At 36.0% G+C, this 10,535-nt stretch overlaps 1 protein-coding gene across 1 annotated transcript; it reads right to left on the bottom strand.

Moving 5' to 3' along the window:
* Positions 1 to 5,123: 5,123 nt before the first annotated feature.
* Positions 5,124 to 10,077, bottom strand: LOC140808775 (auxin response factor 4-like). The gene is made up of 12 exons (XM_073166023.1): positions 9,256 to 10,077; positions 9,081 to 9,137; positions 8,587 to 8,772; positions 8,416 to 8,500; positions 8,259 to 8,349; positions 7,760 to 7,924; positions 7,537 to 7,656; positions 7,360 to 7,435; positions 7,117 to 7,279; positions 6,259 to 7,007; positions 5,981 to 6,171; positions 5,124 to 5,664 (listed from the first exon to the last, which is right to left on the bottom strand). The coding sequence occupies exons 1-12, from the start codon at positions 9,634 to 9,636 to the stop codon at positions 5,493 to 5,495; spliced, it is 2,436 nt and encodes an 811-aa protein (XP_073022124.1). The 5' UTR covers positions 9,637 to 10,077; the 3' UTR covers positions 5,124 to 5,492.
* Positions 10,078 to 10,535: the final 458 nt, after the last annotated feature.

Here is a 10,535-nt window from a genome sequence, read left to right as displayed (position 1 = left end):
TCCAAATTATTCCGTTTCATGAGTGCCAATGACAACTATCGTCGGCTTTTAGGCACCGTTTGGTACGAAAGACGAGATTCAACTTTGATGCATGATTCCGGAATTGTACTTAAATTTTACAATAATTGTAATTAAAAAAAAATATCTTATGTTATCATTTTTTTTTCAATTTTTCATCTGACCACACGAGCAAAGCGAAGCCAATGCTGCTATAAATGGATAACGAAATCTAACAAAAATAGAAAATTTCAAAATTAATTTAGTAAGAAATTATTGTACCCGGCTTTGGATGTTCGGGTGGGTCACTGATTATTAATCTCATGGTGGCACCAAGAGAGCTGGAGATATTCCACGGGAAGTCCATCGTCCATTCTCCAGAATAAGCAGGTCTATTGTCAAGTTCCTCCAGCGGGCATCTTCGTATAAAATTCCACATCCATTATAAAGACTCTTCTCATATTTATACTAAAAGATAAACATCTTCGTTACGGCTTATTTTAAGCCTAAATTACCACACTGAATCTGCAATGCAAAGAAGCTGATTAAAGAATTGGACAAACTTGGCCCTGTCTATTTTTGCTGCTCTTAAAAAGTTCAATTTTGTACTTGAAGATAATTGCGTGACTTCTATTTCTTTTTCATTAAATTAAATAAATATGCCATGTCACGATCCTTAGTGACTGACATCTACATCAACAAATGAGGGCTCAAAAAGTTTAATGAATCGATAAATTTCAATCGGGAGTTCCTCCGCCAGCGGTGGTGGTTACGGTAACAAGAGGCAGAACCAAAGATGAGGGGACAAAATTTGCAGCTTAGGCCAAAAAAATTTTTAGTCTGGGCTGAGCTGGAGGGACAAAAATGACGAGGGACAAAATTAACAGCTTAGATCTATTAATCAATTGTTAATAAAAAAAAATTCTTAGGCCTAAAATTTTTAGCCTGGGCTGGAGCCTACCCAGCCTTTGGGGTGGCTCCGTCCCTGCCAGAGCCTTACTAACCACAAAGCCATTTATGCGTGCGTCCGGAACCATAGGCCGACTACTGATCCCACTCTTACTCATACGCACCACCCAAGGCCCCTTAGAATAGAATTATATAATTACTACTGAAATGATAAGAAGGGATTAAATATCTTCGGCCATTTTAATACTTTTATCAAGCATATGTTGTGGAACAAGATTTGATTATGTAAGCGGTTCTTTCTTTTTCAGTTCCAAGAAAAAAATAAAAAGAGCTAGCAATAAGAGCATAATTGTGGATTATTCCCCGCCTTATAAAAAAGAGAACAAGCCTCGTATAACTCAACACTCATTGGTTAACTAGCTTCCAAGTTTTTCTGGAAGTTTCGACCTTGTTCAACTTCCTCAACTATTAGTGTTATATGTCACTTTCTTGTCCTATTATTTTGGAAAACCCGAACTTCCCTGGTAATATAGGGTTTTTGGGGGTAATGATATTCGCTATCTTTCCATATGCATTAGGTAAACTCCCGGATCAACACAATATCTTGCAAATCACGTTAGTCAGGTACATCACACGAGATAAAACTCTCGAACTAATCCAAAAGCTTGCAAACCTACAAAAGTGATTCTGTAATCATGCTATTTGTCATAAATCCATGATTGATCCAACAAGAGCCAAAAAAAAAGCAAAAGATTTAGCAAATGGGATCCTTTTTTTTTGTTTTTTGTTTGTTTTTTTTTTTTTATTTTACATTTTTTTTTACAAGAGTGGTTGAAAATCTTATGAAAAGTTAATGATTATTTTGGTGTGACATTAATGGAGACTAGTCTATTACACCCCTGAAAAATCAATGGATTTATTTGGTAACTGTTTTGACCGATTGGAAAAACTCATAATGTGAAAAATATGATGAAACTTAAGATTTTAAATTGTTTCTTGTTATATGTTTTAAGGTTTTGGTGTAATTACCTAAGTATTTTAGTTGTGATTTTAGCCCAACAATGAACACAATGCCATCACCTTTCTTATCCTTACCCAAATCCACACCACTTTCACTTTCAATCCTTTATTAATTATATATTTTTTAAAAAAAAATAAAATAAAAATATCAAGATACATTGTTGCCCGAAAATAACATAGTAGAGACATCACAAATTAATCCTGATTATTTCTTTAATTATTTCTATTTACCCATGGTTTTTAATATGGATTCTATTTCAACAATTCAAAAGTTAATAAAAAAAATTAATGTGTGTAATAGTATTTCTTGGAGATGAGCACAAATCACCGCTGGTTTCCCACGCTCTTCTTGTGAAAACCCCAATCAATTTTGTCTTGCATTATTTCATGCATTTTGAATAAATGTGTATAATGTTCTTCCTCTGTTTAATTCTAAGTTGAATTGAGCAAGTTATAACAGCACAATAAAAGAGGATTAAAGGTCATTTGACCCAATTTTAGCGGCCCAAGCATGCAGCTTTCAAAATTTGAAAATTTAAATGGACATATGCAGCTAGTTTGGAGGAGTTGTAACAGCCAATTTAAGGTCCATTAACAACCATTAATGAATGGTAACATATACCGTTTCAACTGATTATTTCACCTATAAATAGTGGCCAAAGGTTATGAGGAATCACACCACCAACAGCTATTTCGAAACCTTGCAGCAGCTAAGTTAGGTTCCCAAAACGAGCAGCATTCTTTCGCGCAAGATTTGCAAAAGTAAGTGGGTTTATTATTGTTTTAAAAATGATATATGTATGTCTTTGAAAATTTGATCGGCATGATATATTCGTTTCTGTTTGTTATGAAAATCTTTGAACAATTTGTTGTTTTATATTAGTTATAATATTTGAAAGCATATTCGAAACATTTGAAATGCACTGTAATGATTCAAATCAGAAATGACAAAGAATTCCGATATTTGATATGTTTTGTTTAGGTCCTGATGCGGTGGGAGATAATAACTGTTCATTTGGCCTCACCCCTTAGAGGAGTAACATTTACTGAGTATTTATCCAAATACTCACCACTTACATTCACATCCCAGATAAGAACGAGGATCAAATCGAAGATAAAGAACAAGAATGTTTTTGGGATAGTGCTGAAGACAATCCAATTCAAGACAAGTCTTGTTATTCTTTTAATTATATTATCGTATTTTACGCTTTCACATTTTGTTTTAATCGTTTAGTAAAGAAAATTATTGATTTATGTAATAATAGATTGTCTTTTGGCTATTTTATGTACTACGTAGCTTGTTGTTTACGATTTTAAATTGTTAAACAATGTCGATAGCACACCTCGGTTTCGGGTCGTGACACTTTTGGAGAGAACTCATCTTTCTGTTACTCTAAATAAAATCTTAAAAGCTAATTTGTTAATCAACATGATTCACTTCACATAAATTTATTTGAAAAATTGGAATTTAAATCATTCAAATTGGGTTGTCTTCTTTGAGTTAGCATCAGTTTCAGGGAACGCTTCTTTAATACATGCAATAGTATTTAAAAAGAAATGACAACTGAATAGTTAGATAGAAAATTGCCTCAGTAGGTAGTGGGAAATAGAACATTTCATGTGAAAATTGAAATTCATCTTGTAAGGTTCTGGTCGTTCAATTGGGCATTCTATCACTGGTTTTACTTTTTTCCATAACTGAAGTGTGGAGAAAATAGAGTGTGATGCAATATGTGCTAGAAATGAGACCTAGCACCACTGTGACATTTATTATGAAACCACTTGTACTCTTGTAGTTAGTTAGCCGCAGCAGAAATGAATATTAGTGGTTTGACAATTTTGCTGACAGCTTTTGACGGAAGCTGAAGATAATTTTCTGAATGAGAGTGAACTGAAATGTCAAACCTTTGATGAGCAGTAAAATGTCTTAATTATATATGGTCCCTTGATGTTTTGTATATTGGTGTGGACCTCAAGAATCAGTGTAATACTGTAACATGCTGATTAGGTCTTACCATTCACATCTATTTGCTCAATTCATTTCCATTATCATCATTTCTCATTGTTGATACTCAGATTGAATCAGGTTGTCTATGCGAAAACAGATTTGGCTGCTCGCTTGAAAGGAATAACAGCATTTATAACAGAGAAAGGCATGCCTGGCTATGTGCCTTTAACTGACATTAGAGGTGCACCCATATTTACAACTTTTGTTTGACTAAAAGTTGACGAGTAGGTCTCTTGTGAGACAGTCTCAAGAATCTGTGAGACGGGTCAATCCTATTGATATTCACAATAAAAAAATAATACTCTTAGCATAAAAAGTAAAATTTTTTCATGGATGAAGCAAATAAGATATTCATCTCATAAAATACGACCCGTGAGACGTCTCACACAAGTTTTTGCCAAAGTTAACTTGGTTTTTTGAAAAAATTGTTAATTTAGATAAGACTGCCAATCTAACCAAATTATCTTAGGTTTTGTTTAGGGTATTGTTGTACTTAGATTATAATAATTTAATGGGATCCTTTACTGGAAGATCTGAATGGCATGCATCAAATATTGACCGAATATCCAACAGGCCGTCCTCTTCGAGAGGCATAGTTGTACGAAGTTGGAGCCGGCACCAGTGAAATAAGAAGAACGATAATTGGTGGCGAGCTTTCCAAAGAACAGTGAGGCTGAAGTCAGGTAGAAACATTCATTATGTGATCATGATTCTCAATGCTTATGTTAGCATTTTCTAAGATATTATTACAAACATTATTTAATTTCAATTAAACAAGTGATTTGCTGGTATTATTTCGTACTTGGCAGAAAATGTTTTGGATTTGGGGCATGTCAGGTGAATTAATTGACAGCTGATGAAAAAAACATGAAGATTATAAATTTAGTGTCAAATTTATTTAACCACCTCTTTTGTCTCTACAAATCAGGGGGACAGGGTAATCACAAAACTCCAGTGTCGAAGATTTCTATTTCTGGCAAATATGTTTTGTGATTGATCAAGAAATTCAGATGTCGAACCTCTTCCGGTTGTTTGGATAAGCTGTATACAGTTGATAGATCACTATAAATGTTTATTGTTCAAAGTAGATATTTGCAATATTTTGTGCTCTCTCACTCTGTCGCATCGCACGAGACATATGGAAAATATTATATCAGTACATGGAAAAAATGAAACAGAATCACAGAAGATGTAAACAACAAACATTGCATACGATTTCAACAAACAATGCCACTTCGATCCCATCCTGAATAAAAAAGACGGCTAATAATTGACACTTACACAACCTATCTATCGTTGTCATTCTTTGCATGACAGCTTAAGACACTGCTGGTTTTCCTTTTTCAGAAGTCAAGATTTCATTACAACGATCGACACATTTCAACAGAACCACCTCATTAGCCCGCACAATTTGATCATTGTACAAGACTGATTATAACTAAGTTCACATGACGATAGCATGGGCGCATAGTCGATAACAGAATGGACACAGAAAAACTAACTCAGGAGCACGTAAAAGTACAGCAGGCATTGTATAATAGCTCAACAACCCATAAATTCACATCCCAACAAGAGTTGCGGAAGAATCCAACTGGCCTCCAGATGCATCTGTCATGGGTGGTGCTTCTTCCAAACAGCTTTGAGTGTCATCACTGTTTATTCCAATGCTCAGTTTCTCCACTTCCTCTCGTGTGTATATGTGGATCTTTGAAACAACTTCAATAAATTCACTGCGGTGTAAGTTGAATATCCCACAAAAGTTAACATTTGAAATGGTACGTGACCAATCAAAAAATGTTGTGTTCGAATAGCGAAAAAGCATCGGAATGATGCCTTTACCATTAGTGACGCCAACTTTATACTGCTAATTAACTACTCAAAAGGTAATTAGCAATGATGAGGAAAATAACATTTTCGTTTCTTCTTGTGATCCCACAGGCTTCATTGGCATGGAAGCTCTAGTCTAAAAGTTGAAAAGAGTTGATTTTGACAGTTAATAGAAACGTTTAAAGGAAAATATATATGTTTATCCTGTTTGGAACTTACTGCCATGGATCATCACCAACAACCATCATATCATTCTCGCTGTCTGTATACAAAATACGCCACCCGTTATCGGGATCACGCAAGAGTCCTTCCATGCTAAACAATCTTTCAAGTTCTGTCAACAGGTTATCATAACCTTGTAGTCTTGAGAGATCGATGGCTCTCCCCACCAAGCTACCTTGCTTGTGAACCTATATATATGTGTGTGTGTGAAAAATTAGCCGTAGATTCTCAAAACGAGCATCAAAGTTATTTGAATGTCCTTTGTTTAGTTTTACCTTTGTGCAGCTCCTCTTACTTGGTCCTTGGGAATTAGATGAAATGTGATCGTCCGCCAGTGAAAACCCGAAAAGTTTACATTCTGGGACCTTATCCTTCAATTTATTTTCATCATTCACTTTTTTGAGGTGCCTTATTGTAGTGGGGGGTGCTGATATAACATCCACCGCCCTCTGCTCATTTGAGAGAAGTGGCACATTTCCTATGTCTTTTGAAGTTCCACTTAAAACGGAGGTCGAGTCTAATGAGAGATCTCCGGTCTGAATATTGGAAAAATTGGAAAGCGTAAGAGGGCCTTGTCTGGCTCTGTAGACGCCCTTTTGCGGAAACAGCATGCGTCTAGAACCTTCGGAAGCTAGAGGATAAAAACAAGGTCGAGGATTTTGATGAGCGTCGAAAATATTGCCACCCAGTTCAGGCTTGGACCAAGCACCGAGATTTGTATCATTTTTACCAGCTAGAGATCTCAGTGTACAAATTTCTTGACCTTGCAAAACCTCAGGTGACCAACTGGATTGCAGAAAGCCCGAGAAAGAGGAAGGAGCCCGATTTCTGACAAACTCGTTGTAATTAATTTTTTTCATCTTGTTTGATATAAGATTTGTTGCCGCAGGATGAGTTTCAAAATCGAGCTGGTGGTTAATCCTGTCACTTTTATAAACGGGTGACGCTAAAGTTACATTTTCTTGACCTTGCAAGACCTTAGAGGATCTTATAGACTCCCCAAAGTCAAAACGAGCACCCCCATCTGCATAGAAGAAAACCCGGCATTTTCAAGGTCGCGCATGAAGTTGGATCAACCAAATGAGAGTTAATAACGCAGTACAAAAGCCAAAAACAAACTGAAAACTGTATACCAACTATCGGGCTCCCAACTGGGGTAGCCAGTAGGCTTGACCTCAGTTTCTTGATTTTTGGGGAGGATTGGATGCTCAGAGGCGCAAAATTACCTGGGAATTCAATGTCCCATGGAGAAACTCGTTCTTGGTGATTACTCACAATATCGTCATCCCAACGAACCTATAAGTTATATGGCAGTAGCAATCATGTCATGTAAATGGAAAGTGACAGTTGTGATATTAAGTAAAATCTTAATATACCGTCAAGCTTCTCCATTTTGAGTTTGGCCATCTGTAAGGATCCATGTCGCTGATTCCAGTGACAACTCCACTGAACCTGCAGGATCAAAGATGCTTCTTCTAAGTATATTTATATATCACATAGTAATGCACCAAAAAGACAAAACATCTCAGGTATTAATCTGCGGTCTAAGGGACCTTCTTTCTGGAGAATCATCCAAGTCAAATTTCATTTTGAATCTCATTCCAATAGGTATCTGGCCTCTGGTACACTTGGCGTATTTTTCATGGGGAACGACAAAGTCAGCACGGCTTGCCCTGCGTCATATGTGCAACATAATCCATTACAACCACAAGGGATAACATGAAAACACAACCTATCAGAGAAATTTATTTCAAATATATTTGCACGTTATAGTACCTAGGAGTATAGAAAACATGAAATGTGATATTGCTTGATAATGCATTGGCTACTGATGAAAGGACATTGGGATAAGAATTCTGATTTTTAATGATGGAATCAGGAAGGCCGTTTCTTGGTCGAGCGGCTCTTCTAATCCCCAATCTCAGGTCTCCATCTTCTCCCCTACATTGTCACATAAGATGCATTCAGAAGACTAATTAAAACGAGACTGTTTATTTCCGATAATCTGAATTCATCACAACGGAGAAGATTAGATGAATGCCTTAATAAAGAGGATTAAGAACCTATCTCCAAAACCTTTATTTTTTTGGGTGCCAATGGACTACTGAGCAAAACCATTGAGAATGAAGTGTACATTGTTGCAAGAATCAGAACTGTCATTTGATTTCTTCAATTAATTATACTTTTAAAAATACAGGACTAAGGATTTCACACGCATAAAATGTATAGCGAATATGCGTGGATCCAGAAGTCCCGTGTTTCGATGAAAATGTACCTCAGAAACAATATTGCATCTCCCGATACAAGATTCTTTTGGCTGACAAAAATACTCCACCCTGTTGTAAGCAAATGCCGCCTTGGCTGGCCTGCGATTTAAAATCAGTTTGTCATGATTTTCTACATAAAACCATAGATAGAATCGAAACTCATACCTCTGTAAATGTGTCTGAACTTCCATTCCACTCCTTGAAGATCTTTGGCTTTGAGTTCTTGAGAGGGCCTTTGCTCTTTATAATCCTACAATGCAAACTGAAATTCACTCGAATCTTGCAAAAACAATGAGAACTTGTTAGAGTATTCATGTTAAGCAAAAGATTTTGTACCAGAGGGGGAAAGCAATCTTCAGCAGCTCTACGAGGAACCGAAAACCCTCCGTGCGTACTAGTATCGGAAGCAGTAAGAGTTTTGCAGAACATGTGGGACGTCAACTTTAAGGGTAAAGCTCCATTCTCATCCCCTTCAACTCCTGCGTTTTCTTTCTCCTTTCCTTCCAACTTTAGGCCGACCAGCTAAATGAATCCCATGACAGTATCAAGAATTGAAATTGAGCTTTCACCAAACTTAAATTTAGAGCAGGAAAACAATGACTTTTGAAAATATATTTTATAGAACAAGATCAAATTTAAAGAAAATCCACAATAACTTAAAAAAAAAAAAGATGAAGTAATCAAGAATTAAGAAACAACGGTCACTGGTAAGAGGGAACAAGATATTCACCAATTAAGCACGCTAACATTGAGAGGAAGATGCCTAAAAAACAAACATCGAGAGGAAGATTTAAAACAATTAAAGCAGTATAATTACCAATTATCCTTACCTCTTGTAGAGGAAGTAGGGTCAGCTGAGTGTAGACCTCGTCATTTTCTTTGTTAGCCTACTCGAGACAAAACAAAAAGGAAAAAGGCAAACTCAGGATGGCTATACAAGAGTGGAAGAAATTACCATATAGAGTGAAACCAAAAGGGTGTTAGGAATGAATCTAAACAACTTACAAGTAGCTGAACATCCGCAACCCTGCAAAAGATCTGCGGAGGGAGATCAAAAGTGGGCAGCTCCAATGGCGGAAAAGGCAAGGCAGAAGTAGCCTGTTCCATATGCCCTTGAGCAAAATACACCACCACACTCCCTTTATCAGGCAAATTGGTGACTGGGCCTGCGCAGGCATGCCACAACTCTGCGTACAGTGATGATTTAGGAGATTCTGAACTTGGGAAGCTGGAATCTGATGCAGCATTTGAAGAACAAGATGAAGTTGAAGCGGATAAACAGCGTTGAAGACAACCACCAAACCCTCCAATATCACATTTCCCTCCATTTTCTTCACATGTATTCTTCTCTATCTCACTCAAAGCATGGTTCAAATCAAACTCCATCAGTTCCCCCAGAACTTTACCTTCTCTCGTTTGTTCAGAAACACCCAAGCTCACACAAACCCACTAAAAAAAGAAAGAGTCAGATATACTGATCAAGGTGCGCTGTGAGTGATCAAGTTCCTTTTTTTTAGATAGTTATGGTGTTCCCACAAAGCCTCAAACTGGTGAACACATACAGGTTGCGCCTTTAAAGCAGAAAGTGTAGTGAAATTAACTTCACATGAAATTAAAATGGACACCAAGAATAGTTAGTTTTGTTCGTAAAAGATGCAAATACAAGAAATGGCATCAAACAGTAACAGGAAATTCAAAGTATGATTCCTTCCCCATTGGCAGTTGTGTGAGAAGGGAGCAGTTTCAGCAGACATGGACACTTGCTCGGGAAGCACAGAGGCAAAAGGCAAAATAAGCCAATCTAGTGGCGCCCCTTTTCGAGTTTGGTGACTGTTTTTAGTAAGCCCGGACAATATATCTAATTTTTTTAAAAAAATTATATATATTATTTTGATTTGTTTATATAACCAAGGGGGTGTATTCAATCTAAATTTTTAATGACTTTTTTTAAAAGGTGAACTTTTGTGGAGTTGATGGATTTTGATTGACTTTAATAGAATCTCATGGAATTGTAAAACATATTTCATAGACTTTTATAGACTTTTTTTCAAGATTTTTGTAGACTTTTGTAAACTTTTGTAAACTTTTATAATTGTGATTTATTTTTTTATTAATTTCTTTTAAATAATTATTGGACATGTATAACCTATTAAATTTTAAATTTTTTTTATTTCATGAAAATGTAAATAAATTTTACTTATTTAAAGGTTAAATAAATTTAATTTGTGAAAAACGAAAAATGAACTATCCAATTTATTGAAATCAAAATTTCAATTCTTTATGTC

This window comes from Primulina eburnea, chromosome 13, assembly GCF_022965805.1.
Source record: "Primulina eburnea isolate SZY01 chromosome 13, ASM2296580v1, whole genome shotgun sequence".
In the NCBI taxonomy this organism is placed as follows: domain Eukaryota; kingdom Viridiplantae; phylum Streptophyta; class Magnoliopsida; order Lamiales; family Gesneriaceae; genus Primulina; species Primulina eburnea.
The sequence above is the reverse complement of the archived record's forward strand: the minus strand, read 5'-3'. Positions and strand labels throughout refer to the sequence as shown.

Bases quoted from the DNA above. Each gene is read 5' to 3' on its own strand.
- LOC140808775 (XM_073166023.1), bottom strand. From the start codon at position 9,636: ATGGAGTTTGATTTGAACCATGCTTTGAGTGAGATAGAGAAGAATACA. The intron at 7,925-8,258 runs GTACATTTTCAT...GTGACAATGTAG, and splicing joins GATGCAATATTGTTTCTGAG to GGGAGAAGATGGAGACCTGA. The intron at 7,008-7,116 runs GTATACAGTTTT...TCTTCTATGCAG, and splicing joins AGTTGGGAGCCCGATAGTTG to ATGGGGGTGCTCGTTTTGAC.